This window comes from Periplaneta americana, chromosome 15 (genome assembly GCF_040183065.1).
Source record: "Periplaneta americana isolate PAMFEO1 chromosome 15, P.americana_PAMFEO1_priV1, whole genome shotgun sequence".
NCBI classification, from domain to species: domain Eukaryota; kingdom Metazoa; phylum Arthropoda; class Insecta; order Blattodea; family Blattidae; genus Periplaneta; species Periplaneta americana.
In genome coordinates, this window is record NC_091131.1 from 184,543,319 (window position 1) to 184,561,195 (window position 17,877).

Here is a 17,877-nt window from a genome sequence, read left to right on the forward strand (position 1 = left end):
GATGTCTCTCTCTTTTTTTTTCTTATGACTTTGCAGAGGGTAGGATTCGATCCGTGAATGTTCCTAACGAAACACACGCAAGCTTTTTGGCTACCGAGGGGAATTGGTGGTAGAAGGGAAAATGAATCTACTTATGTTCGGGACAATGACTGAATAGCGTGGGTAGAAAACGGCGGGCTTGTGAATTTAGCTTGGTAGGAGTTGACTGCTGGGGTGGCATAAGTGTTAACGCGCGCTGGTAGAGCTTCATTGTGTCCGTGTCCAGCTACGAGTACAGATGGAACGACGTGTTGTGATGAGCCATCACGTGGCGGGTCCTGATTACAGCAAACGAGGCTTTGGTGACTATTGTGTTACTTCGAGGACAGTGTAAAGTTAACAAGTGAGTGTTGTTTTATTAAAAGTATGTGTTAGTTCGAGGAAAAAAATTATATATGAAATGTAAATATGAAATACGTGCAAGGCGGTAGGCAGTGATCCACCAGTGTTGTTTTATTCAAAGTATGTGTTAGTTCGAGATCCAAACGTTGTCTAATGCACATCAAGTGCATTCCACATCAATTTGGTTGTATTGTGTTGTGTTGTAAAATATGAAATACATGCGAGGCGGTACGCAGTGATCCACCGAAGCGGGACAGATAGTAGAGAGAGAGAGAGCAGGCAAGTGAGGTGCCGAGCGGTGAGGGTGGGGATAACTTCCCCTACTGGCGTTCACTGTTTCACGATTTATCCAAGCTGTCTGTAATGCCTAAAGCACAGAGTTGCATTTTTTCCTCTTGCAACTTGGATTTTATGAAGCACCTTTGTTTGTATCTACTAAACAATTTTTAGGACTGTATTACTTACTACTAATCAGAAATAGTGACTGTATTGATAAAATATGGTTACTTCGAGTCTTTCAATATTGCTAGGGTGACCAGACGTCCTCTCTTATCCAGACATGTCCTCCTTTTTAGGCCTTTGTCTGGGGTCCGGGCAGATTTTAAAAAAATCAAGAAATGTCCTCCTTTTGGTAACTTGAATGCCTGATATTTTGAAATTATCTGATTTAACGCCTTTTTCAAGTAATTTGTCTGTAAGTGGCAGCAGCATCAATGGAATATACTCTTTGCCAATGATCATATCATAACTCTCTTTGCTAACTCTAAATAGATATATTCTGTCCTCTTTAATAATTATTATAGTTCCCTTGACTTTCACATGTAGCTAACTGTAAAATCATTGTTATTAAGTTTTATCATAATTATTTTGTAATAAAAGAAATATTAACATACCTTCGGAATGTGTACTATATGTCTTTCTCGTGTTAAATTCTATTGTACCTGGTTTACATGTTTTGGCCTGGTATGGGCCTTCTTCAGAACTGGTTGTTGCTGGCCTCTTGTTTTGTTTCCTGTGGGGGTGTGTTTGTGTAGTGTAATGTGAAGTCAAAGAGTGTGTGTGTTCTGAAATTGAGTTGTGTGTTGAGAATTTCATTTGGATGTGTTTTTGTGTGTTTTTATATTTCGTATTGTTCTAGTGTGTTTAATTTCTAGCTTTTTGGTTGGATGTGTAGAATTTCCATGTCTGTGTTGATGTCTTTGTAGGTGTGGTTAGCATTTGTGACGTGTTCTGCATATGTGGATGTGTTTTGTAATTTTGTTAGGGCTGTGATGTGTTCTTTGTAACGTGTTTGAAATGATCTGTCTGTCTGTCCTATGTAGAAGGTGTTGCATTTGAGTTTGTATAAGCCTGTGTGGTTGTGTGGTTAACCAGGTACGACAGAATTTAACACGAGAAAGACATATAATACACATTCCGAAATCATATAGTGTTAAAATTTGTGTAATCAAGATGTATATATATTAACATATTTTTAAGTATGATATAAGCCTAAATCTGTACTGTAAATATTTTGTAATAAAATAGATATTGATGTAATTTAAAGTTTAAATTATAGGCCTAAGCCTAAATCTAAGTACATATTTTCTGTCCTCTTTTTTCGAACAATGTCCTCCTTTTTTAAACTTTGTGTCCTCTTTTTTTATCAACGTGAATCTGGTCACCCTAAATATTGCAGGTTTATGAAAGAATTGCTGCTCTGTTACATGCTACAAGATTCCAATTCACTTTAAGACATTGTGAGAATTATATGCGAATTCTATAGTGCCTTTAACTGCCTATTTCACTAGTAAATGCCTATTTGCTTATAAATGCCTAAAAGTTGCCTAAATATCCGTATTATATATTATACTTGAATTTACTGACCATTCTATCGATAGTTTTTGAATCTGTAATTTGTTTCTTTCTTATTAGCAGAGGGAAGTGATATAGAATTATCAATCATTCTGTGTGTTACGTTTTACTGCCACCAGAGAGCGGAGAAATCGAATAATTTAAAATCAACCAATAAGAAAAAATGTATTTCGAGAGCTGCATGAGGTAGTTGACTAGGGTAATTGTTTCAAACTGTGTATCCGTTTTGTGAGTTTGTGAATTGAGTATGGAGTTGGGTTTTCTGCTATAATACGTGAAATATACCATGGAGATATGCCAAAGCAAAAGTCATCAGAAGCACTGATTTGAATATACATTGACATTACTGCGTTCCCACTGGTTTGGTTCCCAGCTGAGACTGGATCCCTGAAGTATTGCCCCATCACTTCATGTGAAGTGGAAGGGAGTTTCTCCCAATTTAAGAACATTCTTACAGACAATAGACACCAGTTCTCAGTACAACATTTGGACGAATATTTAATTATTCACTGCCATAATGACATTACTATAGAAAGTAGTGTATAATGCTATGCTATGGTCGTGTTAGGCATTGGGAATTAGAAATTTGTTAGTGCCTTTTTAAATGCCTATTTTAGAATTTTGAATGCCTATTTTACCTGCCATTTCAACTGTTTTTAGTGCCTAAAAATCCGCAGCTTGATGATGATGATAATGATTATTATTATTATTATTATTATTATTATTATTATTATTATTATTATTATAGTACAAGGCATTGTGATTTTACCCTCTTTGGTGATATCTGGTATTAGTTGTCAATACTGAAGAGACAGCCAAATCAGCCATTTAAGAACTGCTCTTAAATGATCCTCACTATGATATATGCTATTTTTTTTTTTAAATTAGTGCCTCTAAACGTTTCAGACAGATCTTAAGCACTGAGAGATATAAAAATTCTGATGGCATACAGCAGTTACAGCAGTTGAACAAAAGAAAACACATGCACACTCACATGTGCATGTATGTACACACGAACACACACCATCACTATCACTCTACTATTATTATAAATTTGAATGCCTGACTACGGTATTACAGCATTATAAATACCTTCGCTCTCTTTGTGTGCACTTCTGGATGTATCATCAACTCTATTTCCATTTTCTTCTCCTGTACCAGCACTAGATACTCCTTCCTTTTTCTTTTCAAGTCTTGCTTTTTCCTTTTCGTCAAAGTCTTCAGCATACATATCCAATGCATCATCATAATTTATTGCTGATCTACTCTCTTTCTTGACAATTTTACGTTCTGAATCCTCAATCTGAAATGAACATAAATGCAATAAATAATAATTACAAGTTACCAAAATTCTAAAAATAATAAAAAAAAATATGTTTTATTTCATGACACTCGCAACTTCCGAGGTTATATCAGGACAGCCGGTGTGCTGGAATTTTGTCCCACAAGAGTTCTTTTATATGCCAGTAAATCTATTGACATGAGCCTTTCACATTTAAGGAACCTCGGACACAGAAAACCAGCACTCTGCTGACTGTGCCACCAGGCCGACTCTTAAAATAATTAAAAATTTAATTTCAACTAAAATTTTTCCAAATTACCCATTCCTTTTATGTAATGTAATGTTTTATTTTAATTGACAGAATTAAGGACATTCATCCTTCTGTTCCACTCAATCAGTATGATATAAAATTAGTACACTGCTGTAAACAAAACATAATTAATATAATAGAATAGTTACATAATACATCATTAATAGGTACCAGATTTTTAGGTTTTTAAAAAGACCATTTTAGGTTTTTGGAATAGGTGAATTAGGTTTTATGTCCAATTTGTGAAAGGGATCACAAAAACTCTCCAATCATTAAAAATGTATCCTTACAGTTATTCTTAAAACATAAATATATATTTATTAAGGCAACATGGACCACGAACCTGACCTTTTCAAGAACCAAACTATTTAACAAAATTGATAAGATTCGAAATTTTTGCTCCTTCCCCTTTAACATTATTTGTAGTTTGAATAAATTACTATAACAATTAACATTTTATCTAATATAATTTGCCTTCATATAACAATATAAATTTCAATTTAATAAATAAAAAGTACAGTGCACACAACTTTTGAATTCAATTTGTTCAGACTTGATCAAGAATTATTTTAAAAAGTAACAAACAAACAAAAGAACATTATTTACTTGTACTGTTCCTGGTTGCAATATATGACTAAATACTTTTCAAGATTCTCGACGTTTTCTATTGCCTCTCAAAATACAAGAACGAAAAAAGTTTTTTGACAGCACATGATGTCAAAGGTGCAAATTTCATCGCTGCCACTGCAGCAGGTACCCACAGTAACTGACAATTGAAGCTTTTCCCCCTGGAGAATTGAGCACACATTTCTCACTTTTTCAAACCCTGGATTCCTCTGCAATACTTTCTTCAGTTTTAATGTGATGGCTTCACCCATGGGTCCTGGTACTTCTTTCTGTAGAAAAGAGTCAGTGACACCAATTGCATCTTTCGGTTGTAACAACGAAGATTCCAAGTACTCAATATATTCTGGAAGGTCGCTGAAATTTGCCTTGAGGAAAGCAAGGGAGTCATAGATGTATAGATGTTATCACTGCTAAGTAGAGGTTTTGCCTTAGGGATTGAGGCAGCCTCCTCCACATCGAGAGTGTTCTTTCCTCTCTCTCTCTTTACTCGTATCTCGAAATGTACTGATATTACTTAAAAAAAATGTATATATATATATATATATATATATATATATATATATATATATAACATATATAACGCAGTAAATACAGGACAATGCTTATCAACAATGATTTAGGTTTTTTAGGTACTAAGGTCCAATTTAGGTTTTTTTTAGGTTCAACAGAATTCACATAGCTCCTATGATCATGATTCGGAAAAGTATTGAAGAAATTAGGAGTTAGAAGCAAGGAAAAAAATAGGTAAAAAAACCTAATCATTAATGTAATACAATAAAAACAGTTTCTTTTGTCATCCCAAAATACCAATAAAATAATTATGTAATAGTAAATAATAATAATAATAATAATAATAATAATAATAATAATAATAATAATAATAATATATTATTATTATTATTATTATTATTATTATTATTATTATTATTATTATACCTACAATATAATGAAATAATTAAACTCAATCACATGATTACAATAATTATAACTTCAATTTGACTATGTTCGTAAGAAATTGCTTAGCCTATTCTTGAAAGTAGTTATTGTCTGGTAGTCCCTAATATTTGAGTAGAGAATTCTGTTGACAAGGGACTGAGACAGCAAAAGAGAATGAATAGTAATAATAAAAATAATAATGGTTTTATTTAACCTGGCAGAGTTAAGGCCATACAGCCTTCTCTAAACACTGAACTCAACATTCTATGATGAGGAATTGCTAGGATTTGACTCTCCTGTGACCACTGGTAGTGACTAGACCACCAAAAGTGCTTATAATCAGCAGTAGGGCTCGGATTTCTATTACTACAAACTCTGGAAATATCTATGCACTTATATCATAAGAATACTAAAATATGGCAAAAATTAAATATAGCCTAAAAATTACTTTAAAAACTCTGTATTGGCTGTTCTACAAAATTGTTTTCGGGAATATTAACTCTTTATACTGGCCATAGCAAACAGTTCAGCCTATAAAAATAGCAGGGGTAGAAGACAGATGAAAAATATCCAATGTCTGTCCTTGCATGACTAATTTTGTTACAGCTATGTTAACAGAGTCACTGACTGTTATGGCAACAGTAGAATTAGAACCTCTTAAGTGTCACATGTTTGGAAGGGGTGAAGAGGATGAAGGTGAGACCGATCAGCAACAATTTGACCATAATCCATCCTAACATTCTTTTGTCCTTTGTGTTTTGACAACTTACTGCTGGCAAATCCAGTTATCTTCAAACTTCATTGAACCACAAAATATTTCTAAAGAAAATAAATCTAAATAAATAGCCAAATGTAAACAAAATCTCGTGCCATTATTGACACAAAACATGTTTGGAGAACTGTTAAAACTATTGTAATAAATAACTGTTGTTGTTGTTGTTTGCTAATGCTGAATTTCTGACAACGAAATCATTAATTCTCTCGCTCTCCAGTATTTTTCACTCAAGGACACTAAGTTGATAGTGGCTGGGCAGTGCTGAAGATGATTTTGATGCATTTCCTCTTGAAGATCACATAAGGGGCAGAATGGTGAAGGAGATATTCCAATCCTGTGGAGATGCTTGGCCAAGCAGTCATGGTCCGTAAACAGTCTAAAAATTGCAACTGCATTCTTCCTTGGGTATCCAGGGACGTTTTGGGTTGAGACAGATTCGCACCTTTTATTTTTTTAAATTTGGAGATGATGATTTGTTATAATTTTGTGGTATTATGAAGTAATCATTTTTTTTGTTGCATAATAGGATAATTGTGTAGCAGGTTTCTGAATAGTACCACAGCCCTTTTTGGCAAGATAATCAGTAGCATCATTGCCAGTCAATCCGCAGTGTGCTGATATGCATTGAAAAACTATTTTTTTGCAATAAATAAATAAAAATATGTCTTTCTCCCATTTTTGATCAAATATGACTTAATAGTAAAATATGCATTTTTATAATCAATAAACACCGTGACATGTTTAGAAAAGCTAGAAATATGTTGTTGTTGTTGTTTTCTAATGCCAGGCATTTGACAATAAAGTCATTTGACCTCTTGCACTCCAATATTTTTCAAAGATATTATCATGACTAGCCACTGAAGCACAGATTCTGAGGTGTTCCGAATCCATTTCTTGGTTTGAGTTGCACAATGGGCAATATGTTTAATTTAACTTAAGCTTATAAAAATATGACATGTTACAGAAATCCAATCCCTATTCAAAAATACTAAGCACCAAGTTACACCTATAGCTTGGAATTATTATGGCTGAAAGGTACAACATTTCAGAATCTTCTTTTCAGGAGATGTGAGATGAATCTGATGTTTCATTCCCAAACAACTAGAGCACAGACTTTCCAATACAGGCAAGTCTAAGTAAAATTTATAAGGACAATGATGATGTCGGATTAAGTTTTACCAGAATATTCTCTTTTCCTGTGCTGTCATTTCACAATTGCTTCATAATTGACACAATCATCCTTATGGCTATTGCAGAAATCAATGGAAATCTATTACATTGTACCTATCATTTTCCAGAAGACCACTGCCATGGGATTTCTGTGGTAAATGGTCTATAGAACAAATAACTGAGAAATCCCTGGTAGCTAACATTACTTGAGTTGTCAGTTAGGGTACATTGAGAAACACAAAGTGAACCTACTTTACACTACATAGATTAAAGCCTCTTTTACACAGTGACAGTTCTCTCATGAGAGTTGCTATAGTTCACTCTCATGATGGGAAGTGTTTACATGAGATTCAGAATGAGACCATACTGTCATAAAAAGCGTTAGAAGTGGGAATGGTTGAAGCCATGGCCAGAATTATTAAATTAAGGAGAAAAAAAATTAACATTTTAACGCATTGTATTCTTCACCTGACATAATTAGGAACATTAAATCCAGACGTTTGAGATGGGCAGGGGATGTAGCACATATGGGCAAATCCAGAAATGCATATAGAGTGTTAGTTGGGAGGCCGGAGGGAAAAAGACCTTTGGGGAGACCGAGACGTAGATGGGAAGATAATATTAAAATGGATTTGAGGGAGGTGGGGTATGATGATAAAGACTGGATTAATCTTGCTCAGGATAGGGACCAATGGCGGGCTTATGTGAGGGCGGCAATGAACCTTCGGGTTCCTTAAAAGCCAGTAAGTAAGTATGATTAATTCTGGTTAATTTGGTGTTCGGTTTATTAAAATATTCTAATATTTACTATTTTAAACATATTTTTTAAAAATATTAGTGTATTTGTGTTTTAGAGAAAAAATTTACCACTTTTCACAAAAAAAAAATTATTATCTCAGGAACTAATTGTCTTAGAAGGCTGTGGTTTGGCTTGTTTTATAGTAAAATTAATGCTTCATAAAGCCTGTGTTTCAAAATTTTGCCCATTCTGATGAAGAACTCAGAATACTAATGAATAATTTAATAATGTTGTTTGGCACTGAGTTCCAAAAATGTGTCTGTTGGTATGTCAATGTTGGAACTTAGTATACTAGATGCTGTACTCACATTTAATGATGGATACATTGCAAGAATACAGGCGTTGAAGGATCTAGGTATTCAAATAGGATATAACCTCAGTGGCGTATACTGGTTAAAGGGTTTGGGCTACCGCTGACCCTATTATTACACAAAATATATCTAACAATTACTTTAATTTTAATTACTATGGTAAAACTAATAATACAAAATTATTACATTATGTTATACATACTAGGTTCAAAAAGTTCCCGGAATTTGCTAGCATCATAGAAACAACGTACCTTAAACACTATTCTACAGCATTTCCTTCAAAATAGTTGCCTTCCGCAACAACACACTTTTGCCAACGCGTGTAGAGTTCCTGGAAGCAGGCCTGGAAGCCATTTTGTGAAACCCGTCTTAGTGCTCTCGTCGCGTTTGCGATAACCTCTTCAGCATTGAATCTCCGTCCTTTCAGATGACTTTTCAGACGGGGAAACAGAAAGTAATCAGGTGGTGAGAGATCAGGAGAGTATGGTGGTTGATGCAAAGCAGTTATGTTGTGCCTGGCAAGAAAATTATTTACAATAATTGCGCGATGAGCAGGTGCATTGTCATGCATAAGGAACCAGTTGTTTTCTACCCACTTTTCTGGACGTTTCCTTCTCACTGCGTCCCAGAGGCGACGGAGGGTTTCTACGTAAATTCTTTCGTTACAGTACGGCCTTCTGGAATGAACTCATGGTGCATGAGACCCTGAGAGTCGAAGAAAACTTCCAACATAACTTTGCTTTAAGTGTGCTTAAATGCGACAGGCTCATGTCAGTAGATTTACTGGCATGTGAAAGAACTCCTGCGGGACAAAATTCCGGCACATCCGGCGATGCTGATATAACCTCTGCAGTTGCGAGCGTCGTTAAATAAAACATAACATTTAAAATAACTTTGCCTTTGGAAGTGTCCCTAGGAAATTTTTGCTTCCGAGGAGATGTTTTCGATTTCCACTCACATGACTGTCGTTTAGGGACTGGGTCGTAAAAGTAGCACCAGTTTCATTTTGTTTAAGAAATCACCATCTTCATCAGCCATACTGATCATGTCCCCAGCAAAACACAGAACTTGATGTTTGTACTTTGCTCTGTGGACATAATTACAAAATGCGACGAACAAACAAAACACTATGATAAACAATTGCCTACAACTCAAAACCAACAATCGCCATTATCAACAAACTTTAAGGAAATGACATCATGAATGTTACCAACAAAACAAATGTATAATATCCCTTGTTATATATTAATACGAAAAATGGTAGTAAAATTCCGGGAACTTTTTGAACCTAGTAGTATTACAAACTTTTTCTTTTGTAATTTCCTTGGGCTACCGCCGGTAGCCCGCAAAATACGCCCCTGTATAACCTCGAAAAACATGGAGAACTTGGACTCATTGCGAATGAGATAATGGTAACAAACACTTGAATACAATCCACAGAGGCCAGTCGAGAGAGCCAGGAGCTTCGGAGGGCCGCCTGTAGAGCGATCTGAAAACCAGAAGAAGTTACGGGATGATGAATGAAAGGATGATAGGGGAGAAAAGGAAGTGGCGTAGTTGAATGGGGTTCCAATTGTCTGATAAAGTTACCTGATATTCATCCATAGGGGTGAGGGAAAAACCTTGAAAAAACTTCACCCAGGCAATTCGTCCTGACCAAGAATCGAACCCGTGCCCGCTGGGTTCGGAGTTAGGCTCGCTAACCCCTCACTCACAATGGTGGACTAACTCTGGAATTAACTGTCACTGTCCTGATGGAGTGGAAGAGAAGGCCTGATGGCCTTAACCTTACCAGAATAAATAAATAGTAATAATAATAATAATAATAATAATAATAATAATAATAATTATTATTATTATTATTATTATTATTATTATAAATAACCCACACTTGTTCTCCTTATCTCCTTAGCAATTAGAATAATAATTGGAGCAAAGGCTAGAGAATCGTGTAGACCATTTTTTTTAATGAGAGATTCTGACCTTAACAAATCAGTACATATACTCATTAATAAATTTATTCTTATGTAATAAAGAAAATTTTCTAACTAATTCAACCATACATAGCACAAATACCCGCAGAAAGAATGATTTTCATACACCATCATCAAATTTATCATGCTATCAAAGGGGAGTACGTTACATGGCAATAAAAATTTTCAATGGTCTTCCTGAAGACATTAATGGCCGGTTTGTCCAAGTATTGTTAGAACACTTAACGACTGTTAAACCTTCAACAGTTTGTTAAATACAGTTTTTCCATTTGTTCAACACCAGTTTGGCCTAACAGATTCTTAACCGTTTGTTAACTTTAAATGTAGGATTTCAGGCCGTTAACTCATTTAACAAACAGTTAAACATGGCGGATAACACCACAGCTGTTCAGACAAAAGTTGTGAAAATAACATGTTATGTTTCTCTTTGAGGAATGTTTACAGTAAGGGCCGGTTTCACCAAGCTTCAGTAAATCAGTCCAAATGAAACATTAGCTAGTACTGAACATTAAAATATTTTCATGAGTACGTTTGTATGTGCACTCTTCCCCTAGACTTCAAGCCGAGTAGCTATATGTGCCTCGTCACGCTAGTTACGCCATGACTCCTCGATGGAGTAGTCAGTAGCGAGTTGGATTGCTATGCCGGGGGCCCGTGTTCGATTCTCAGCGATAACTTTTTTTTTTTATTAATATAACTAATTTTTATACATGTTACCTTTCTTCATTTTTTTAATTTTGTGTACTGGAACGAATTATTTCGCAACTCTGGCTCCACTAGGAGAATTTAAAACACTCTTGGGAGATCAATTTTCTTCCCGAAATAAAACAAAGATAAACGAACAAATTAAAGAAAAATAAAATAAATGCACATGTGGATCTAATACTTCATCCACATGCCACCGGCGTCTATCACTCCCTGGAATTTTCGGGGCATTGAGTCCACCAGATCTCGGAAATAGTTCTGGTCCTTAGCGAAATCTTTCCAGGTAGCCAGAACTTGATCCCAGAACTGATCTGGATTTTGAGGTGGGATGTCTCGATATTTGTCAATCCTCCTCTTTTTCATGCTTTTCCGTGAACCGTCTTTGAACGTTTATGGCGGTGTGCGCGGGGTGATTATCCTGCTGGAAAATAAAATTTCCATCGGAAAGAAAACGATTATAAATTCCAAGAATCCAGCTCTTTCGCTTCTGTTTTAAAGCCAGTGCAAACATATCTTATCGCTAGCTATAATATAATTCTAATAAATGAAAGTTAATATACCAATTAAGTTTTGTTATGTTTGAATGCACATTATGTATTAATTTACTAATATTTCTTAGGTACCGGTATGTAGTTATAATAATCACTTTCATGTCTTAAAATAAAACTCAGTTGTATGCTACTTAGTTGACTAGTTTCAGCTTTGTCTCAGCTGTTTTTATGATATTCTAACCTATGATCAGTTTCTTCTAAAATTTTGAGTACCGGTACTACGATCTTCGTGACGTGGTATCTTTTGTGAATTTTTATGTCATTCAAATTTTTAAAATGATCGGTTTTTAAATGGTTAATATTATCTCCATTTGACTCTTAATTTTCGAGCAGTTCCAGATATAACAATTCTGCGTCGAAACGTTCCGCATTTTATATTGCAACTAATGAATAATTAAAAATTTAAAGACGGAAATTACTATCACTAAATTTAATGATAGTTTTACTGGTTCGTTAGGCTAAAGATGCTTGGTAAGATATAAAAATGATTTAATGAACCAGTAAATAAATTAATGAATCATTAAAACCTTAATGAAGCTTTGTGAAACCAGCCATAAGACTGGTAATTGTTATATATTGTTAAAATTAATTCGTGTCGCGATATGACTTTTGTTAGAAGTTAAAGCGACAATAAATAAATAAATAGAAAAAAAAAAAAGACTGGTAATATATAATTTAAAAGATATTTTGGAATATTAATATAGGAAAGATAATCTTTATAAGTCAACTGATTATCATACTGACGCTTATTTCGATGCTGAGCTATTATCCATTTAATATTGAGGAAATGTGCGATCTTAATGTGGCAAGAAATTGAAGTCAGATCTGAATATCCTACAAACAGAAATAGGCCACTTGTTCCAATTCACCAGCTACTATTAACTCTAGATTCTATGTTACTGGCTCTTCAACTATAGCCGATGTCAATAGTACTTCAAAATACACAGTGAGTAAATAATAAAATGTTTCAGCAGCAATTGCTTCTTTAGGACGAAATTACATATAATTTATACATGGACCTGAATTAGAGAATTTTATATCATACAGAATTCTCCTCGGGGTTTTGTGTACAGTTGACTACACACATTCGTGTAATTATTGTCACCTGGTGGTCATAATGCTGAGATTTTTCTAAACAGAAATTCATATTTAGCATTATAAAATATAACCATACTTATAATAATTATTATTATTCAATAGTAGTCAATGCAACTTTCATTTATCAACTCTCTGTACTGTATGACTCATGGCTACTGTAACAGGTTACGATTTTACACATGTTTCATGACTTACTCTAAAGTACAGAATTTAAATAATAATAGCAGCCAATAAGAAGTTGTCTTATACAGGGTGTATCAAAAATACGTGTACAAACTTCAGGCATGGGTTCCTTACACCAAAAGAAGGAAAAAAGTTCATATGAACATATGTCCCATAATCCTTTGTTTCCCCGTTATTCATTTATTACTAAAAGTTTGCGTTCAACGGCCTTCGAGGTCCAACCTCAAAACTTCATTTCTTTATGCACTCATTCATAGAAGGCTGTGACTCGTTGTAGCAGAAATGGACTGCAGATGGCGAAGTGTTGCCATGGAGACTTGTTTACATGTGTCAATTGTCATTAGTCTGTCTTCAACGTTGCAATTGTGAACGTGGAGTGAGTTAACGTGTTTCGTTCAACCATGGCAGGACGATATTCATTTCGTGAGCAGGCTGACGTCATTTTTATGTATGGTCGCGCGAATGGTAATGGACGCGAGGCTGTACGGCTGTATCAGATGGCGTTTCCAGACCGAAGACAACCGAATCATCAAACCTTTGTTGCTGTGTATCGTCGCGTTGCTGAGACAGGAACCATTGCACCACAGACTGGTGATCGAGGAAGACCAAGAGTTGTTCGTACGCCGAACCTCGAAGAAGACATTTTACACTGTGCCGAAGACGATCCAGGTATCAGTACAAGACAATTGGCTGTGGCAACTGGTACATCACACAGTACAGCATGGAGGGTACTTCACGAGCAGCTCTTGTATCCGCAACGTGTGCAGGGCCTTTCGCCTGCCGATTATCCACCACGGGAGAACTTTTGCCGATGGTTTCTAGCACAAATAGTCAATCCATTGTTTGTCTCATCAGTTTTGTTTACAGACGAGGCAACGTTTGGGAGAGATGGAATTACCAATTTCCACAATGAACACGTATGGGCAGATCGGAAGCCTCGTGCTGTATTTCAGGCTGGACATCAGCAACAATTTAGGATTAATGTGTGGGCTGGAATTGTAGGCGACTGTCTGGTAGGTCCATACGTTCTACCAGCACGTCTTACAGGTGCTATCTACAGGGACTTTATCCAAACACTCTTCCAGAATTACTGTACGAAGATGTGCCTCTGAACATAAGACAAAACATGTGGTTCATGCATGATGGGGCTCCAGCACATTTTAGTCGCCTTGTTCGAGATACACTGACTGGTGTCTACCATGACAGATGGACAGGCAGAGGAGGACCAGTTCAATGGCCAGCACGTTCTCCCGACCTCAATCCTTTGGATTTTTATCTTTGGGGGCACCTTAAACAATTGGTTTATGGAGCAGACATCCCGGATCAAGAAACTCTTCATCGACGTGTCACGGAAGCCTGCGAAACCATTCAACATCATCCCGGAGTATTTGAAAGGGTGCGACAGTCCATGATTCGATGAGTGCATGCATGTCTGGAAGCAAGAGGAGGACATTTCGAGCATTGGTTATGAGTTTTGTGTTTTGGCATATTATGAGTGTACCAATGTGTTGAACAGTTCCTAACGGGGAAACAAAGGATTATGGGACATATGTTCATATGAACTTTTTTCCTTCTTTTGGTGTAAGGAACCCATGCCTGAAGTTTGTACACGTATTTTTGATACACCCTGTATATGCAAAATCATTACCAACTGCTGTTGAGTAGTTAGAATAGTATTAACAACAGTTAAAGTTAAGTGTTGGTTATTTTAAACAAAATTATGTTGGAAAAATGAAAAACATCTTGACAAAACATTTAAAATAAACCAGCTGTTAATTTAACATTTGTTAAGCCAAATTAAACATTACTTGGAAAAACTGGCCATAAGAATCATAACCAAAACCCTGCATTATTTAAGGTAAAACTAAAAAATTACTTAATATCTCATATTTTTTATTCTGTAGATGAATTCTTGACGTTTCACTGTACTGTGTAAATATTTTAGTACTATTAAATGGTAAACATATTGCATTGTATAATATGTTATTGTTATTAAGGTAGGCCTACCGGTATTAATTCTGTATATATTTCATATCCTGCATACAATTGGAATATATCAGTCCCCTAACTGCCCATTGTGCAATTCAAACCAAGAAATGGATTCGGAACACCTCCATATATGGGCTTCAGTGGCTGGCCATGATAATATCTTTGAAAAATATTGAAGTGCAAGAGGTCAAATGACTTTATTGTCAAACGCAAGGCATTAGAAAACAACAACAACATATATTTCGTATTTGCATTTTTATATGTTAAACGTAAGAATTGGATATGTTAGGCTATATTCTATGTTATAAAGCAACTGTAAGAATATTATGGAAAAAATTAATCTATCTGGCTGCCTGCCTGCCCATCCATCTGTCTTCACCTTGATCGTCTCGTATTTTCTTTGTTCCTGTATTCCCCATTTTCTCCTTGTATTTTGAGGAAAAAAAGTTACATTTGTTCGTGCAAAATTTTCTCTTTAAAGGACAAAACTAAAATTCTTTCAAACATCTATTATCATAATACACTGCTCTCTTAAACTGACTGAGCATATTGGGAATTCAATCAATAACTTTCCCAAAATCGGCTATGAAAAGTTTCATATAAAACAGTGGATGATAAAATTAATGTGCATTAAATTGTGAATTATTTGAAAGAAACATCATATATTCTGTGTGACAATGTCATAAACTGTGAAGGAACGAAAGTATTTGCATATCATATGAAATATAAATTATCTACATACTGGTATCGAAATAATGGTCTTTATACATTGGGAGGAAAAAACAAAACAAGAAAAATATATATTTTCGCTGCCAAACACTTCACCATTTTATTTCATCACATTCCTCTTAAGACATTCAACTTCTTATGTAGGGTTCCGAAACACTTAACAAGTATGAAAAATACGTTCATTTGTATCCTGGCAGTAATATTAATGCAATTTTAACACACCAAAAAATGTTGTAAAGTGAGTTTTCAGTACATATCATTACAGCTTTAAAGAAACTATTGAAATAATGTCTATAAACTACAAACAAATATTATATGTAGGCTTCAGATAAACTAGGTTTGAAGATTATGGCTATAGAAACAATTGAGACAAGATACACACGTATGGAGTGTTGACAAATTTATATGGATGGATCTCTTATATCATATTCAAAGGTGCAGAAACTGGGATGAATATGTCCTGCCTTTTCATTTTACTATTCTGTCGGAGAATATACAACAAATTTTTACGTTACTGCTATTTACATATTCCTTACAAATGGCTTTTAGAGAACCTGGAGGTTCATTGCCGCCCTCACATAAGCATGCCATCGATCTCTATCCTGAGCAAGATTAATCCAGTCTCTACCATCATATCTCACCTCCTTCAAATCCATTTTAATGTTATCCCCCCATCTATGTCTCGGCCTCACCAAAGGTCTTTTTCCCTCTGGTCTCACAACTAACACTCTATATGGATTTCTGTCTATTTACATATATGTTTGCAAAATCTCTTATATAGATTAAATAAATACAGTAACAAATATAAATGTCACTGGGGAGGAAATTAAACGCAGAATAAATATGGGAAATGCCTGTTAATATATTCGGTTGAGAAGCTTTTGTCATATAATCTGCTGTCAAAAAATCTGAAAGTTAGAATTTATAAAGAGTTATATTACTGGTTGTTCTGTATGGCTGTGAAACTTGGACTCTCATTTTGAGAGAGGAACACAGATTAAGGGTGTTTGAGAATAAGGTTCTTAGGAAAATATTTGGGGCGAAGAGGGATGAAGTTACAGGAGAATGGAGAAAGTTACACAACGCAGAGCTGCACGCATTGTATTCTTCACCTGACATAATCAGCAACATTAAATCCAGACGTTTGAGATGGGCAGGGCATGTATCACATATGGGCGAATCAGAAATGCATATAGAGTGTTAGTTGGGAGACCGGAGGGAAAAAGACCTTTGGGTAGGCCGAGACGTAGATGGGAAGATAATATTAAAATGGATTTGAGGGAGGTGGGATATGATGATAGAGACTGGATTAATCTTGCTCAGGATAGGGACCAATGGCGTGATTATGTGAGGGTGGCAATGAACCTCCAGGTTCCTTGAAAGCCAGTAAGTAAGTATGAAAGAGTAAATAAATTCTAATTATCAGATTGAAGGGCAGCCATACAGACTATAATCTTACAACAGATCACGAAAAAGGCTAAAATAGCCTACAAGATTTAAAAAAGATGCGTTATCTAACTAAACTACAGAAAAAAAATAGTTGTTTCCTTCCCATTGTGACATGAAAGAAATGAAACAGTAGACTTTTGGCTAAAAAGAAAACTGAAATTTTACAACAATTCAATAACAATTATTCTGTAAAACAACTAATCAGAAGTAAATTCAGATCTGCCCAAAACAATATAATTCGGATGAAGCAAATGATACAATATGGAAATTTTGAATAGTTAACCCCGAGATAATCCCTCAAGGGCCTCATAAATCAGGTTGATAACAAGTCATGTCACGATTGTTTGACAAGCCACCTGCACAGGATAGGAATTTCTTATACATCAGCCCGTGTATTGTGTGATGCAAATGAAGAAATGAACGTGAAACATGTCCAGGGATGCAAAGCATTGCTAGAACAAGATAACATCATAGAAAAATATTGGAGTGCAAGACAGCGATTGACTTATTGTCAAGTGCCTAGACACTGGACCAACAACAATATATCACCTGTACAATATAAGTACAACATTCGTATTTGAAAATATGTAACATTCAGAAAAGTAAACATTACACTACAACCAGATGAAGCTCATGCTGTAAACCTGCTGCATTCCTATGTGGGCTGTACTTTATAATTTGGGTGCGCAACTTGAATAAAATCGATTAGGCACGTTACACATCGGGTGATGCAA

At 35.3% G+C, this 17,877-nt stretch overlaps 1 protein-coding gene across 29 annotated transcripts in view; it reads right to left on the reverse strand.

The window, feature by feature from the left end:
* Nucleotides 1-17,877, reverse strand: part of LOC138715576 (uncharacterized) — a 135,578-nt gene that overhangs the window by 74,432 nt on the left and 43,269 nt on the right. For 28 of the 29 annotated variants that reach the window (XR_011336493.1, XR_011336479.1, XR_011336490.1 and 25 more), the window contains one exon: nt 3,328-3,538. Coding sequence is in view for 12 of the 29 variants with exons in the window: in XM_069848643.1 (XP_069704744.1) it covers nt 3,328-3,538 (211 nt within the window). In the remaining 17 variants the exon portion in view is untranslated. Of the gene's footprint in view, nt 1-3,327; nt 3,539-13,956; nt 14,409-17,877 lie in introns of those variants that run through there. The other variant, XR_011336494.1, reaches the window with a different exon arrangement.